Source organism: Choloepus didactylus, chromosome 10, assembly GCF_015220235.1.
Source record: "Choloepus didactylus isolate mChoDid1 chromosome 10, mChoDid1.pri, whole genome shotgun sequence".
NCBI lineage: Eukaryota > Metazoa > Chordata > Mammalia > Pilosa > Megalonychidae > Choloepus > Choloepus didactylus.
Window position 1 is genome coordinate 100,867,334 of NC_051316.1, and position 17,880 is coordinate 100,885,213.

The following is a 17,880-nucleotide window of genomic DNA, read 5'->3' on the forward strand; positions in this document are numbered from 1 at the left end:
AGAAAACCGATGGCTGCTTGGAGAGGTTAAGTGCCTTCCCCAAGGTCACTCAGCTGGTAAGTGGCAGTGCTGGAGCAGAAACCCAGACCTGCTTGATTCATAATTCCTACACAACTCTCTTCACTCTGCTGCCCCTCTTTCACCTTGTACTTGAACTTCTATACTCTCTCTCTGGAGTCCCTAGAGCCATCAGGGAGACATCATCTAAAAAATGTACCATGATAACTAAACATTTAGTACTTCTGTGAGAAACACCACTGCAAACTGTCTGGATGTCCACTTGGGGAATTGTGCAGTGACAAGAGAAATTAAATACTTTAATGGATTCTGACAACAACTCTATGCTAGGGGAATTCAAATTGCATAAGAAAAAGTTAAACTTTCTCTCTGGACTTGATTGCTAATATGCATGCCTAATTTATTAGTAGAATTTTTTTAAAACCTAATTTTGTTAGGACCAGAGTTCTTTGAGTATTATAGGTTGGAGGAGGCAGTTAAATTGTTGTGGAGGGCTGGGCTGGACCTGACCCAACTTCCTTGACTGCAGAGTGGAGTATTCAATAAACATGTGTGGAATGAACTAGTGAATGAATGAATGATGACAGCTGACATTTTTAGCACTTCCTATGTTCCAGCCAGTATGTTAACCTCTTGTTTTATGTCACCCCATTTAATCCCTCAACATCTCCCTGAGGTTGATTCTATTACTCATCTCCATTTTACAGAAGAGAAACTGAGGCTGAGCATTAATGCAGCTTCCCCAAGGTCATACACTTAGTAAATGGTGGAACTAGGATGATTATTATTCTTATCATCTTAAATACTGTTGCTTTATTATAACCCGAAAAATGGCTTTATAGAATTTTAAGTGGAAAATTGCACTCAGAGGTCACCCTGCCCATTTTCTTGCTTTCAGATAAAATTACACCAAATTCTTCATGTGATTTATCTTAAAAAATACTTTTCTTGTAGTATTTCTCAGAGACTATATTCTTACAGCATGTCTTCTTTTCATCACCTATTAGATGTAGAGTATTCTGAGGGGAACAAAAATGGATTCTATTTTTAGCAAACTCAAGGTATACCAGGGGGAAAAAAGCGCAAACTTAAAAGAAAATAATACAAGCTAGAAAATGATAAATTCCACAAGAGGTGCAAATCAGGTGCTGTGGGAAACTGACAAGAGAGTATTTTGGGGTGGGATGGATAAGAGAAGGCTTTGTGGACTAGCTGGCATTTATAGTGAGCTTTGAAGGATGACCAGGTTTTGGATGTGGTGGGGGAGGCAGGTGTTGGTGAAGGGGTGGGTAGGACATTGGGATCTCAGACACAGAGGCCAGCGTAAGCTCCTGGGCACAAGGCACAGCTCTTGGAGTCATCTCTGTGTGTGCATGAGATGGCCCCGGGAGACTGTGTAGAGCAAGAAGCAGGTCAAGGACAGAGGCTTAGAGAACCATCTGTCTCTAAGAGTTCCTCAGAAGAAGAGAAAACAGAGCCTAGAAGGAATACCAGCAGAGTGCATGGGTACAGAAGCCAGGAAATGAGAGTTTCAGGAAAAGTGGTCAACCGCATCGAATGTTATGAAAAAGCTGAATTGGATAAAGATTAAAGTCAGTGGCAATTAAGAGGTGCTCAGTAACCCTTGGGAGAGCAGAATGTGTGAGCAGTGGAAGCAGAAACCAGTGTGCCCATATTGAGGTCAGAAGGGGTCCTGCACACAGAATGATTTTCTTGAGGTTATGCCCCATCATGGGGAAGAGTCTGATTGCAAGGGTCTAAATTCAGCAGCGGACCAAAAGGTAACCCCTGGATTCTGCCTAACTTTGCTGGAATCCCGGAAAGACAGGGTCTTGACAGACAGACCCAAGTTATCAGATGACAAAGTTGAGGAGACATGTGACCTCGAGTCCATTATTTAACCTCTCTAAGCTTAGTTTTGTTTGTTTTACGGTGGCTAGCCCTTATTGAGTGTTTACCACATGCCAGCTACTGTTCTAAATGCTCTACATTTATTAATCCATTTAATTCTCTCAACACTGCTGTGAGCTAGATAGAGTTATTATCCCTACGATACAGATAAAGATGCCAAGGCCAACAGTAGGTTAGGAGACTTTTCTAAGGTTACCATGTGGTTAGAGGCAGGGCCAAGTTTCCAACCCAGGCATTCTGGCTCTGGAATGTACGTGAATACGTCTACCTTAAGGCCTCTATGTGGCTTAACTGAGATAATTATGTATGGTAGAGTTCCGGGAAGGAGTCAATAAAGGTTAGTCCTCCCCTCTACCCCCAACCCCACCAGTACAAATGAGTCAGGGCACCTATGCCTGAGAAAAGTCTCACTCACGTCAGTGCAAATCCCATCCAAAGTGACGTAAAAAAGCTGCCTTGGCAAGTGGGATGCAAAGGCCGTGCACACCTGGGGCAGAGTTGAGTGACGCTGGTGTCCCCTCCAGTACCTCCACTGCAGGGGTTGACTGGCCACACCAGGATGACTGGGTGGGGAGAACCCTTTAGGCACATTACTTACTGATGAGGGAAACTAACAAAGCAAGCAATCTGGGAAGAAAGTAAACTGGATTTTCATCTGAAATCCAAGGAAGGGGATATCTGACCTTGGATATTCCTATTGAATCACTGAATAAAGCTTTACACAGTATACAAAACAGAATTAGGATTATCATAGAAAACCATTTGGTTTGCATGAAATTGAATGTCAAAAAAAAATTACAGTCTAGCAAAGAATAACTTCTGCACATGGTCCCCCCACCACACACACACTTATTGTCTAAATTCACACAGCCCTATACTTTGGTGCGGAACTGTGTTTAAACACTAAAATGCTTTGTGTTGCAGATATGTGCCGAGTATGTAATTAAAAGGATCCCTTCATTAGCAGAACTATACAATGAAAGCTCAAGTTGGCCTTTTCTGCTAATTTTGGAGGTGGTAAAACAGAGGCTAATACAACCACTGATTACAATTGTCAGCTAGACAGGCTCTTGCTGTTGCCACTGGGAAATCTTTGTTCTCCCAGAGCACAGACAGAATCTTCCCAGTAGTTGGGAGAAAGAAAAAGGAAGAAAGAGTCACTCTAGCAACCAGAAATAGAAGGGGGTGGTAATGTCGGGGTTAAAATGTAACCTCTGGAGGTAGACCCACCTGGGTTCAAATCTCAGCCCTATCGCTAAGACAAGTTGCTTACTTATCCTCTCTAAGCTTCAGTATCCTCAGATGTAAACTGAAGTTAATGATTGTATCCAATTAACTGGATTACTGTTAACTGAAACAATGACTACATCACTGTCAGATATTTTGAGCACCTACTGTGTGCCAAAAATTATGCCAGGGCTGTAGATATATCGAAAACAAAACAATAGCAGTGCCTCCCTCCTGAGACATTAAACAGACAGTTGCATAAATAACCACAACTATGTTAGCTATGAAGGAAAATTAACGTGCATAATGGTTTAGCATTGTGCAGGACGTACGTTAAGTTCTCAATAAAATTCGCAATTATTATTATGTTCAAAGTCAAGAAGGTTATGTAGAAAGGATAGTTAATTCTATCTCCAAAAGCTTTAGAAAGCTTTATGGAAAAGATGATGCTGAATCTAAGGTTGGAAGGATAAGAGATTTTTTTAAAGTGGGTAATTTGGGAAAGAGCATTTGCAAAAGGAGGGAGGTGTGTTGGTCCCCAGGCAGGGGGATGGGGAAGACAAGGCAGGTGAGGCGTAGGGACCAGACTACACAGGGCCTCGAATGCTCTGTCCAGGGCCTTGGGCAGCCGGTGCAGGCAAGGCTTAGAATTGGAGAAATCTTTCTCTAGCTTCCAATGAAAACTTTAGACAGGTCCAATCATTGGCAGAAAGACAGTTGCCAATCACTTAGTAGGTTCAAAGAAGGACTCGGAAGCCCTTTAGGCAAAAAAGTATTCTTCTGTCCTGCCAAAGTGGCTGAAATGGGCTGTAACTTTTCATTCAGAACCACAGAATCTGAATTTTGGCACTCCGTGGCAATAAAACTCAATAGTGGTAGAATTTAAAAATAAAGTAGAATAAAAGGTTCTGGACGGGAAGTCAGGAGAACAGGGCCTGCCTTGGCCACCACTCTGATGTCTCACCTCAAGCAAGTGACTTGCCCTCAGCTTCCTTATATATTGAAAAGGAGAGTGGAATGAGGTGATAGCCAGTGCCCCCTTCTGACTCCACAGTTTGACTCTTCCTTTATGTGGGGGACAGCAAACATCTCTCTGTGTGCATTATTTTGTGATGTCAGTAATCCTCAATAGAGAATGTGGATATCAGATGATGTGCAGTTATCTAGTGGGGCCTGAGGAAATGAGACATAGATGGGGCATCTGTTTAAGTTGGGAGAAGAGGGCAGGTGCTGTCTGACCCTGGACAGCCTGTAGTGGGATTCCCTAGTGGGCCTGTGGCAGTTGGAGGAGCAGGAGGACATGAGTTTCTAGTTAACACGAGTCGGATGTGGGAGAGGGTGGGATGTCAGGAAGTTGTCCTTGAAACCTCACGCTCTCCTGAGTTCACAGAGGTGTAGGCCGGTCTCTCCCACTGAGGGCTGTTGACAGTGAGCCCGTTAAGATGATGACATGCGGGAGATAAAGATACTGGTGATCCTAAGCAAAGTGGCTGACAGGTACTGAGTGCTAAGCAACATGCACCCATTTTCTCTTTTAATTCTCACATCCATCCTCTAAGTCAGGCGCCATTATTATTCCTATTTTTTTTTGTAAGAGGAAACTGAAGCCTAGAGGTGAAATGAGTTGAGGTCATAGAGCTCAGGAGTGGCAGAGCTGGGCTTCCAACCATCTCTCCAGGTGCCCCCAGAGCCCACTCCCCAGTGGGAATAACCGCCTGACGGCATCCCACCCAGGACTGTGCTTCACTTGTCTCTGTGTTGCTAGACAAAGTAGAGCAAGAGGGACAACAGTGAAGACACTTGCTCTGTCTGAGAGCACAAGGAGAGAGAACTTTACAGGTCTGTTAAAATGAGCTGTCACCTCCTTCATCTGTAAAATGAGAAGGCTGGGCCCAATGAGCTCTAATGGTGCCTGACTCTGAACTAGAGTGAGTTCTGGGCCTGTAGGAGCCGGGACAGTAGAGTAAGTCCTCATGTTTGTCCTTCTGTTAATTCATTGCCCGTGCTCCTGCCGCAATTCCAGGCTTGGGCAGCTCAGCAAACTGATCTGGACCAGGGACAGAGACTTAGTCTGCCATTGTAGCCGTCGGGTCATTCATTAATTCATTCATTCTACAAACATTGCGCATCAGTGATTCATGTGAGTCTGTGACCGTAAAATAGTGGATTGATTTGTTTGGCGAACAAAACCGAGCAGCCACATCGAGATGGGTGCTGGCCCTTCCAGGTAGTCACTGAGGTCAGTTACAAACCCCACAGGAAGATTCCTCATGTTGTTTCACAGAAAGGCTTTGATCCCAAACAGTTCAACAGTTTTGTGCCAAGCATAATCTCCATCGTAAGGGAAGAGAAAATGAGTTCAGACAAGCTGAATTACAGCTTGATGTAGAGGAAGCATTGGGCTTTGAAGTTAAACAGACCTGGGTTCAAATCCTCACTCGGTCATTTAGTAACTGAGTGCCCTTTAGAAAGTTGGTTAACTTCTCTGGGCTTTTCTTTTTCATCCATAAAATGGGGCTACTTGTAATACCTAATTCATAGGATTATTGCCATTATCAAATGAGATACTACAAGTAAGCTACCTGACTCTCAAAGTACTCAATGCATGATAACTCCCTTGTGTATATGGAAACAGGATAAAGCAGTGGTTAGAAGCAAAGACTTTGGAGCTCGCCTGCATGGGTGTGAATTTTGGATCCACAACTTATTAGCTAGTAGCCTTGTGCCTCAGTTTCCTCATCTGTAAAATGGGAAAATGATAATAACACTTCATAGGATTTTATAAAGAGTAAATAAAAAATATTTGCACAGTTCCTGGCACATAGCAAGTGCTACCAATATCATCACCAGTGTCTTTTGTTGCTGTTGTTGTCACACCATGCTATGGAAGGAAGTGATGGAGCAAGGTGGGAGTGGCAGGCAAGACTTCAAAGGAAGGATTTGGTGCATGTGGAAGGAGGTCGGTTTGCCAGGTTTTGGTTATATGCATGAAGGGGGGTTGGGATATTGACCCAGTGGGACTAGATTTACAGGGACTTGAAGGTCAGACAAAGGTCCCTCATTAACTCCTTTTCCTCATCAGTTTGGAAACCCATGCCTCGTCCATTTTATAGTCTCCATCGCCTTCTCTTCAAACAGCGTAGCATTGCCCATCAAGCAAATGGGGCATCTGGGATGGCAAAGATTTATCAAGTGATAGAGCTTGGCTCCATGGTAGTTAGATTTATTTTTAGCAACTTCCTCCTCCAACTCTTTTAAATTAGCTGCTGGGCTAATTTAAGGGGCTTCTTGATGCATGGTTAGCCTTCTTGTCAGGGTTGTCAATTATTACATGTGCCATTGAAATCCCCAGGTGACTGAGGGGACAGTGTCCCGGAAACCCAGCAGGGAAAAGTTGTTCACATCCCTTTGCCATTGTTGCCCCATTGCCCATTGGACCCTCCTGCTGAGCCACAGAATTGCCCAGAACATTATCCAGAGTATCTCTCCTTCTTTGTCCCCCACATTCATTCAGTTGCCAAATTCTTGTGTATAAAGTGTCTGTTGTGTCAACCCCTGGCTCCATGCCCATTGCAGCTGCCTTATTTAGGTCTCATCTTTCCAACTAGACCAGTAACTCCTAGACTTTAGCCTGTATCAGAATCACCTGGAAGGCTTGCTAAACCAGATTGCCCAGGCACACCAAAGGAGTTTCTGAGCCCGTAGGTCTGGGGTGGAGCCCAAGAATTTGAATCTCTTAACAAATTATGAGGCAACTGATGCTACTGGTCCAGGGACCAGGCTTTCAGAATCACTGACCTAGACTATTCCAATAGCTTCCTAACATCATCCACTCTTCCCCTCTCAATTCAGAATACATGTTGCTGGCAGATGCATCCTTCTTCAGCATGGTTCTGATCTTGCTACTTCATTATGATCCTACCCTACCAAGTCCAAGAACTCCTCTGACATTCAAGCTCCTCTGAGACTCAGACCCACATTGGCTTTCTGATCATATTTCCGTCTGTTTTCCCTTCGTGCACACTGCTAAGACCCAGCAAACTGACATCCATCATATGCTTCTACCTCTGAATGCTTGCCTGGCTGCTTCCACCTTGTTTGTTCATTGTTGATATTGGATCTCGTCTTCTCACTTTGTCATGTACTTCTGGGTGGCAAGGACTATGTCTAACTCACCTTCTTTTCTGAGGTCCCTGGGATACACAGGTGTTCAGGAAATGTTTCACGAAGGGGTGCTTAACAGGAGGTGGAAATGATTTCTTTGAGAAAATTCCAGCAGCTTCTCTGAAACCATATCTACCTTCCTATCTTACTGATTTCTTGGGATATATACAGTGTATACACAAGAAGATGTCTTTGTTTTGATGTAAATTAAATTGAATTGGCCCAAGAACTATATAGTGGTTTAAACAAAGGGTTGATAGTGGGACTGTCCTCAATATAAATATTGATTTTGTGACCTTGGACTGTTTCTCTGAGTCTCAAGTTCCTAATCTGTAAAATGGGAATCATTTTTGCCGCATCATAGTATTGTTATAAGACACAAATGAGATGATATAGGTAAGTTGCTTGGCACAGTGCTTGATATGTAATAGGTACGTGGTAAATGGTAGAGATTTTCCAGGCCAAATAAAGAGAGAGCTAGTTTTTACTGAGAGATCTACTAAAAAATAATTGTTTTATTTGAAAAATGATAACAGATAAAACATTCCAGGATTCTTTCTTTCCCCTATTTTAATGAATCAGGGATACACCAAATTCAATAAAAAAAAAATTACCCAAAGGACTAATAAGGTTGATTTATATTTTCTTTACCAATCACTTTTTATTTCATAAGCCCAACATTTCCATTAAAATGCTATTAAGTAAAAACAGGATTTTACAGTATTTGTGATGGCTTGGATCTCAATGTGATGACTGGAATTATCTCCAGCAAAGATACCATTTCTCATTGTTTTATTTCCTCATATATCAGCTATATTTTTAATGCCTTTCTCCAGTTGAGTAGAACCACTTCCACCTGAATTTGTGGTCTTGAGTTCCATGAAAATGATATCTGTGGCTTTGAAGGCACTTTTCATCTCAAGGTTATTAATTGGGATTCAGGAAGGATGGGAAATTGTAGTCATCTGGTAAATGCAGCAACCCTTGAAAGAAAGGTGAAAGGCTGTCCTGTGGAAGAGAAAACAGACTCATTTTGGGCAGCTGCAGGGTAAGGCAGGAGGCACGAGGTAGACACTGCAGGGACACAGACTCTGACATGCCATCAGGAAAACCTTTAACCCTGAGGGTGCTGGAGGCAGTGGGGCTCCCATCACCAGGGCCACCCAAGCCAAGACTACCTCTGGACAATTTGCCAACGATCTGATCCACTGGCGATAATGTCCTATCTCCTGGTTTTCACATTTCTTTGTTTCTAAAATGTCATAATTGGACAGAATGATCTCCAAGGCTGCTTCTAGCTATAACATTTTATGTTTCTGAGAGAGAACCCATCACGTAGAGAACAGATCACTCAACTCTATTTAGTCAAATGACAAGTCATACAGACATTATATGCTGAGACAGAAGGCTTAATTTAATTATGGCTTAGGCATAATATGGAATATTACATGTCCATGAGAAATCATGCTCATGACAACATTTAATATCATGGGAAGAATGATTGTAATGTAATGTAAAGTATACAAAGAAGGGTTTAAACTGCATGTAATGTGATTCTAACCTTAAAAATATAGATAAATCAAAATGTTAACTGTGCTTTTTTCTGGGTTTTGGGATTATGCATGATTTTGCCTCCTTTATACATTTCTCAATATCTTTACAAAGATCATGAATCACTATTATAAAAAGTCTTTAAAATATTTGTGGCCCCCAATGTGAATCATGATGTGCTTTAGAATATCAGGGGGTGGTAAAATAGAAAGAGCATTGGATTAGAAGAACTGAGTTATAACTGCAGTCCAGCCAGGGCAAAGGGGTGCTTCACCTCCCTGTGCCTCAATTTCTTCATCTGAAACAGGGGTATAATAATAATAATCTACCCTACAGGGTTGTTGTGAAGAGCAAGTGAGAAAATGAATGTGGGACAGTTCTGTTGATTGAAGGGTTCTCTGAGCTGTTTTCATTGTTATTGAGCACACTCAAACTGTACATTTCCAAATCTTCCCTGAACAAAAACTTAATGAGTGCTTAGACAGTCAGTGATTGCCATTTATCTAGTAATTTAAGAGCTAATTTCTGGTAACAGTGCCACTTTTGTCTCATCTTCCTTCCTATAATCTTAATGGGGAAAACATTTCATCTGAAAAGAACCTGACTTTTATTTACTGTCTTGAATTTGAGGAGCTGATGACAAAATCATTTTAACTGAAGGAAAATTGTATCCTCACCCTCATCCCCAGGGAACATTTGCTTCTCCAGGAGAGTTTGGTCTCTCCCCTCTCTTGGAAGATGCATTTGTCTCCTCTGAACCATCAACACTATTGAACTTGAAAGGAGGTTTTCCTTTGTGCTGCCCTGCGTCTTCCTTCTGCCTGTCCTTGCCTTGAGACTAGACCATCAAGACCCACTTAGAAGGGGTTGTAATCAGGATGCAGAGAATTTTTGATTCACACAAGAGAATTCTATTTCCTAGAGGCTAACTCCTTGGACTGGTATGAAGAAAGGACCATTCTGGCAGGACTTCCAAGCATGTTCTTTCTCTGTTGAACATCTTTCCCATTTGAAAAGCTTATGAAGTACAAAGCAACAAAACCATGATGTTTTGTTTAAGGCTTACCTCGTTGTTAAACTGGAATTTTCCCAAGTCAACAAATTCAATTAAACATTTCCTAAGCACCTAATATGTGTCAGGTCCTATAGAAATGGAGCTCACAAAATAGTGAGATTGGCATGTAGACCCATGGCAGAGCAGGCATGGCAAGGGAAACAAAGAGGGAAGGCCATGGAAGAGGCTCAGCGGCTTGGCCAGGAAGATGCCTGAGATGGTTTTGAAAGTGGAGCAGAAGTGTGTCAGACAGCCAGGGACAGGGCGGGGCCTTGCAGGCCAAGGAAAACAGGTACAAGGACTCCAATAAATATGGCCCACGTTAGGGACTGACTACAGTTTGCTTGGAAATGGGAGCATTAGGGGCAAGGCCAGTTAGTAAAGAAAAGAATAAAGGATGACCTTGATATTTAACTCAATACCACAAACCATAGGAATCAGTTCGTGAAGCGGACAATGTTTATCAGTCATGTGTAATATGCGCAGGGTTCTGTCTCAGTAACAGACACAACAGGTAGGGAGAGAGGCACAGCTAGCCCCAGATCAGCTGTGGGCAGGAAAGGAGATAAGCTGCAAATGCAGAGAAAGGCACTGAGTGTGGTAGGGAGCTGGATGTCCAGTAAGTTCTGAGCGTCTGGTTCCTGAGCCAGCAAATGGGCAGCAGAGTGAGAGAGAGGGGCGGTGTTGAAGGCCCTCACGGGGAACAGTGAGCACATTAGAGGCTGGCCTGTAGAAAGGCAGTGGAAGGAAACAAGGGGGGCTGAGGAGCGATTGGGAAGGGCTGGTGTGCCAGAATGAGGAGCATGGACTTAATTGTGAAGGCCCCCTGAAGTAGGTGGCCAAGCAGGTTTGCTTGAAAAGGAGCGCATCGGGGGTCAGGGTGGAGGATGGCTTTACTGATGGGAAGGGCCGGAGGCAGAAAGCCTGTCGCTCAAGTCCAGGCGAGAGTTGATGAGGTCCAGGCAGAGAGGAGGAGGAGTTGATGTTTATTCTGATTTTTCCTGTTTGGGGAACAGGCAGATGGTGGTGACATTCAAGGACATGGGAATCATGGGTTTGGGATGAAGGAAAATGATCATTTCAGTCTGAGGTGCATGTGGGCTGCCCTGAAGGTTGTATCCAGTTGGTAGTCGGATATGTGTGCCTGGAGGTAAGAAGGATGCTCCAAGCTAGAGCTAGATATTTGAGAGTTATTAGCTGCTAATTTTCTTGACAATTAGAATAATAACAGAATAAAATATCTGGACTAAGGATCACAATGCCATGATCATTTTTTTTTGTATGAATTCCAAATAAGAAAACAGTAAAGCCAGGAAACGTAATTGTTCCTATTCCTAGAATTGGGTAAATGATGTATCTTTGCAAATTGTTCATTGAACTGTGCCTATGGCTTCTTGCCAGTCCTCAATGAGATTTTTATATTTCTTAATTATCCAATTACTACCCATAAGTAGGAGTTTGAAATCAAACCCAGACTGCTCCATAATAGAGTATTCTCTTGAATCATGAGTACAGGAAAGGAAGTTCTCCAGATTAGGAAACCAGGAGAGTGGAATGGAGGAAGTGTACGTTTTCAGTCCCTGCTCCGCCACTGGGTTTCAGTCTTGGCTCTGCCTAACAGTAGCTGTTGACCTTGGGCTGATCATTTTGCTTCTCTGAGGTCAGTTTTCAGGTCTGTAAAATAAAAATAGTGATGATACTCTCCTCCCGGTGTTGTTGTAAATCGAAAGTAAATGAGAACATGCAAGGAGAAGCACTATGTATGCTGGAAAGCACTCTCCAGATGGTGGTTATATCATTAATTCTCTGTGTGCTTCAGGTCTCGGCAGCTTGGAAAGCCATTAACTGGCAAGGAAGATCCAGTGGAGAGTGCGATTGCCATCCCCCCAGACTCCAGCACCAATTCGGAAGCCCACCTGCCCTCCATTTGCCTCAAGCAGGTGTTCCCGAAGTATGCAAAGCAGTTCAACTACCTGCGCCTGGTGGACAGGATGGCAAATTTGTTTATCCGGTTCCTGGGAATCAAGGGAACAATGAAGTTGGGACCAACAGGCTTTCGAACATTCATAAGGTCAGTGCAATGAGCTCTCATTGGCTTTGGTTTGGGGCAGGGTGGAGTCCAGTTCCTCATCGGGCTGGTAGGATCTCCCTGGTTGCTCTTAGGAGAACCCGGGGTGCTGGGTCAGGGCCCCGTTTGAGGCTGGGTTGGCCCTGTGCACACTGGCTCTTGCTTGTTAAGTGAATTAATGAATGTTTCAGATCTGTTAGCATTTACTGCATCTGTTTGTGGATGGAAAAACAATTCTGTGCTACCTTGGTTAGGTTCTTAAAATGCATATAAATCATTGCCCCTTGGAGTCAGATGGTCCTTGCGCTACCAAAGCTGGGTATGTGTTCTCACAGGGACATGGCTTTGTGCTGAAGGTTCACGCAACCAGGATGGAGAAACAAGGCACATCTTTCCAAAGTGTCAATTTCAGGGGAGAAAAGTTAAGCAATTCAGCTGTTAAATAATATAAGACATTTGTCCTAATATAAAAATAACATGATTGTATTAGAGTATAATACACAATCTGCATGAATTTTAACGTTAAAACATAAGATAAAGAAATTGTGTTTCTGCTTCAGTCTGCAATGTAAACCATTGCCACTTAAGATCCTGAGATTCCTGGTTAACTGTCCTCTACCTTTTGGGGCACTTAGGGGGCAATACAGGAGCATTTACTAGCTGTGTAACCTTTGGCAAGTTAATTACTTTGAACATCAATGACTTCACTCTGTAAAATGAGGATTGTGTATGTAAGATTAGTTAAGAGTACATGGAAACAACTAGCATGTAGTAAGTGCTTAATAAATGTTGAACTCTTTTTACAGGGTTAAAAGAATGCCATGAGATATAGAGAGAGGATCCTGCATGGAGTCTGGTACAAAGTAGATTCCCGTAATATGCGCCAAACAAACGACTAGATCCCTAGAACAAAAGTGAATTGGCTGGAACAGGGAATTATTGCTTACCAAGTAGTTCACTGTAGCATATACACCTCGAAGAGTGTATCTGACAGCATCTAAAGTTGTTGTTTTTCTCATCATTGGCTCTAATATTTTTACCTTACACCTCACAGTCACACTCTTCACAGTTTTATTCACTAAAGCAAATAATTAGAAGTCTCGAGTCAAAAATCTTCTTTTGTCATACACTTTTCTCCAAATGAATGTTATAAACTCTTAACTCTAGCCTTCTGATATTCCTGATAGGATGGCAAGCAGAAGTATCAGCAGGGATTTTTACCTTTTCAGTAAACCCAGAGTAGTGTTTGCTTGGCGATTTTGAGAAGGGCTTTGTGCACATTTAGGGGAAAAAGAAAACCCAGTGGAAAGAGCACAGGCTTGGGACAAGAAGATCCTGGCTTCAGGGCCAACCTGCCTTGTAGGGTTGTTATAAGGTTGGGATATAATATAGAGTACCTGGCCCAGTGACTCATTCCTGGGAGCTGCTGGTTAAATAATATGATTATTATTTCTATTAGGGGGGAGAAGAAAGTGTATATTTTCAAGAAAGTCAACAAGCAACATTTTATAGTTTTCCTAAGAATACTACCTACCATGATACTCCCTGACTCATTTAGACTTGTAGTCATAGGCACCCATCTTTAAGTGGCTTAAATAGTGAGATTAATTTTCTGTCATATACCAGGAGATTTGGCGTTGGGGGCTCCGGGGCTGGCTACTCCACACTGAGATCACTGCCCCCTACTTTCTGTCTTTCTGCTCAACCATCTTTAGCATATACTTCCAGGTTCAGGGTTGCCATATGGCTACTGGAAATTCAACCATATGGTATAACTCCAGGTAGGAAGAAAGAAAAATGAAAGACAAGAAAAGGCCCTGCCAGATGAGTCAGAACCCTTTAAAAATCTTTCTAGGAAGCTGTGTCCAGTGACTTCCACTTCCATATCCCACTTCCATGCCATCTGAATGGGAAGCTGGGAAGTAGAGTTTTTAACTGTGCCATTCGCTGTTCCAATATAGTGAAGAAAAGGAGGAGGTAAACAGAGAGGTGGCCCTTTTTTATTCTTGGGCCTTGGGACATAGAGATACAACTTAGTGGCAGGGGTTCCAGGTCCCAAGGGCACTTGAGGTACTGTGGCAGAGTGAGGGGACCCAGGAGAATAGTGAACGCTGGGAAGCTTCTGTCTGCATATCATATCTAGTGACTCATACCTCCGCGAACAAGATCGGGAACTTTCTGGACCCTCTCCAGCATCTGCTCCAAAGAGTCAATTCAAGACCAGAGACAATGAAAGGATGGCTTGGCTGTGGGGGCTGGAGGGAATCGTGTCTATTCTCAACCTTGTGTTGTAGAGGAGAATGTCTGCTTCAACTTAACTCTTCCTGAGCATCTACTCTCTGGGAACCACAGGACATCCAAAGATAAATAATGGACCCATGCTTGCCCTCAAGGAACTCTGTCTAACGACAGCGGATGGTGAACAAATTAATTAATGCTGGCTTTGCAGAGTCACGGTGCGGTGTCCCATGGTCTCCCCAATGAGCGTGTGCCCACAGTGCTGGAAATACAAAGTTGGAGATGCCTCATCTGCCCAGGCCCCCAAGAGAAGGCAGTGTTTGGACTGGTTTAAGTGGGGGTTTGCCAGGCAGCAAAGGGAGGGACACTCCCACAGTCCTGCCAGGGGGCAGAGCCTGAGAACGGGTCACAGGCATGGTCCACGTTTGAAGTCATGCAGACTAAATTGGTGGTGGAAACAGAAATGCCTCCTTTTTACCCCTAATAAAATTCTACCAAAACACAAGAGGTGGAGATTTGAAAAAACAGCATAATGTAAGAATCACAATCTCAGTTGCCTACAGGGGCCAGGCAGGAAGCATAAACAAGTGCAGTGGGCTGGATGAAGGAGAAGCTAGAAATACTGATTTTTATTTAAAATCTCAATACCCGTATGTAAATGTTGGCAATTAAAAAAATAGTTTTTAAACTCTGTGTGGGTTCAAACAAAGCACGCCTGCCCAGGGAGACCACCAGTGTGAGAGCTCTGGTATGAGCAGAAGGCGGTACATACTAAGGGGACTCCTGTGTTCATGAACAATCTTGAAGCAAAACCAGGATTAAGGACAGTTCCAGTAAAGATTCCTAAAATGCTCTCCCAAGAGAACCTGGTGATGTCAAAAACATAGCTGCAAATCTGTCTATATGTGACATGTGTTATGATTTTCTGTTCCTTTGTTCTCTATAATTAAGGGCATTTGCATTAAAAAAACGATTTTTGTGATGTTAGGGACTATTAAGTCCTGCAAGCCATCGTTCCCAATCTGTGGCCGAACGCTATTAGGGAGAACAATTGTGTGCTTGAGAATGGAGCACGATGTCTTCAGGTGGGGAACAGACAACCAGAGCAGACAGACTCAGACAATGAACCTCTCTCCCCTCCCTCCTGACCCACCCAGCAAATGTCTTTAGTAATTAAGGATGTGAGAAGAAATGGAGAAAATATTGCACAACTGTTAATAGATTTTTCCTTTTAAAATGTACACCAAAAGAGCCCAACAGCAACTTAATTGTAAAAGATATTCTCCTCTTCTAGATTTATCTGAGTATGTTCAGTCTTGCTTGGCTAAATTAAACACAAGCATTTTCTCTTGCTAACAATCCACACTCTCCTTTACACTTTGGTTTAAATTGTGCTTCATTATAAATTAATAATATTTATGCCATATGCTAAATCGAACCAAGTGCCCTTCTCTGGGGCTCTGGGCAAGAGACACATCCGAGGGCTGGAGAGACGTTCTTTTCAGAGCTCCTACACAAACAGCAGAAGTTGAACTTGGCTTTCATCTCTACTCCCCACTCTTTCTCTTTGAGATCCTTAAAGAGAACTGGAGGGGAGAAAATAATAAACATTCTGTTTGAATGTATTTTCAGTGTCCATCTTTCATGATGTGCTGCAGAGATGAGCAGTTTCAGGAGTGAGCTATGCTAATGCCAGTCCGGTCATATTCTATTTTTCTTTTCTGCCAAGATATGAAAAATAATGAACTGTCATTCTCTTGTCTAGATTTAACTCTATCTAACCAGCTTTTTGTGTCATTTCCTCAGGAGGAACATAAGAGTGGCACATATTACCATGAATTAAGTGCCTCTTTTTACTTTTTTTTTTTTTAAATAATTGTTAGGGTGTGGAGGCTTCTCTTCTCCAAGAAATAGAAATTATCTGATTGATTCCTCACTTTTGTGGCTTTCTTTGAGGGAAATGCATTTTTGCTATTTCCATTGGATTATTAATTTGAGAGCAACCTATGTGATTCACTAAGAACACGTTTTCCAAATGTATCCTGCATCAGAAACTGGCATCAATTTGCATATGCTGCATTTTCCATTGCTGTAGCCTGGGGATTAAACAGTTTGCCAAATCTGGTTTATTTCTAGGAACTGGAGGCAGCTTCTCTGTGCCTTCATGCAGGGCAATTCCACCTTGGGATCCCTTCTTATGCCCTTTGCGGGTTCTGATCCTGCATCTCTTTGTAAATCAGAGAATGGTTTTTCTTCCCCCTTTTCCCCCCTTCGACTCCCTTTTCTCATAAAGAGATATTAATATGCTTCATAATGGGTGGTTGTGGGGGGGTTTATTTTCTGACAGGCAATACGGTGTGATAGAATGTTCTAGAATAGAAGTGCAAGGATACACTTAGGGCAAACTATGGACTGCAATTAACATTCCTCTATCAGTTGTAACAAGGGTACCACACCAAGGCTAAGTGTCAATATTAGGGGGGAATAGGCGAAATGGGGATTTTCTTTTTGGAGCAATCTATCCAACGTGTGCAATCAGTGATGCATTCATCACCACAAGCAACTTTAGACTGTTTTCATTGCTCCAAATGGCGTGTGAATAAAACTGCCTTAAAAAAAAAAGTGCAAGAAGCCTTGCTCACCCTCTGTCATTGACTCTTCCATGACTTTGAAAATCTCCCCTTTATGTGAAGGGTCTCTTTCTAGCAATATTGTGACATTCTACACCTGGGGTATCAATGGTCTTTAAAAATATATACATTTTAAGCTGGAGTGGTCTTTCTCCCCCTAGACATTTGGATAATGTTGTTTTATCTTTTTTTTTTTAAACAAATATTGACTATTTGTTAGTTTTCAAATTAAAGCTGCTTCTCTAGGAAAAAAAAATAAGCTTCTTTTCTGCACAGAGAAGGATGAACACCAAAGAGATTCTATAAATAGGATTTTATGGAGTGGAAAAAGTTGGTTTCTAAATTTCCCATGAGATGTCAGTAGTTCCTAAGAGGAAATGGGGATGATACTTTCAAATCTTTCTACACTTGGGCTCCTAATGAACGGGAATGATTTGTGATTTTTCTCCTGTCATATGTGCCCAAATTCCTTTGATTCTGAAAAAGGCATTTCTTCAAACTCATTTTATATCATGGATGGAGGATGGAAGCTTTTATTTGCTGCTTTCTCAATATGTATCAGGCACTGAGATAGTCCTTAAAATAGCCTTGTATGGTGAGTAGCTTTATTCTCATTAGACAAACGAGGAAACTTATTTGCAGAGAGTTCTGTGACTTGCTCAAAATCACACAGCATGTTAACTACAACAATTAAAGGAATGAATAAATCTTTTGGTATAAAAAAAATCACACAGCAAAGTTAAGATTCAAATTCCTAAATTCATTTTTTATTTGACTTCAAGATGTGTACTTTTCCAGCCTCTTCTGTCTTAGGAATATTTCTGGCTTTTCATGTTGCCATATTTCTTAGACTCCTGTTTCCACCGACACATTTGTCCTTCCACTCACTGGATGTTTGAAAAACTGCATCCCAGGGTGTAAGAGAAAACTGTTCTCTGTGTTTCAGAGCCACTACAGCTTCACTTTTTACCCCAGATTCTGAGACCACTTATATCTACATGGAGCGGTATTCAAGACGG

At 42.3% G+C, this 17,880-nt stretch overlaps 1 protein-coding gene across 2 annotated transcripts in view; it reads left to right on the plus strand.

Moving 5' to 3' along the window:
* Window positions 1-17,880, plus strand: part of TTLL11 (tubulin tyrosine ligase like 11) — a 256,317-nt gene that overhangs the window by 197,672 nt on the left and 40,765 nt on the right. For both annotated transcript variants that reach the window (XM_037797799.1, XM_037797800.1), the window contains one exon: window positions 11,745-11,996. In XM_037797799.1, coding sequence (XP_037653727.1) covers window positions 11,745-11,996 — 252 coding nt within the window. The remainder of the gene's footprint in view (window positions 1-11,744; window positions 11,997-17,880) is intronic.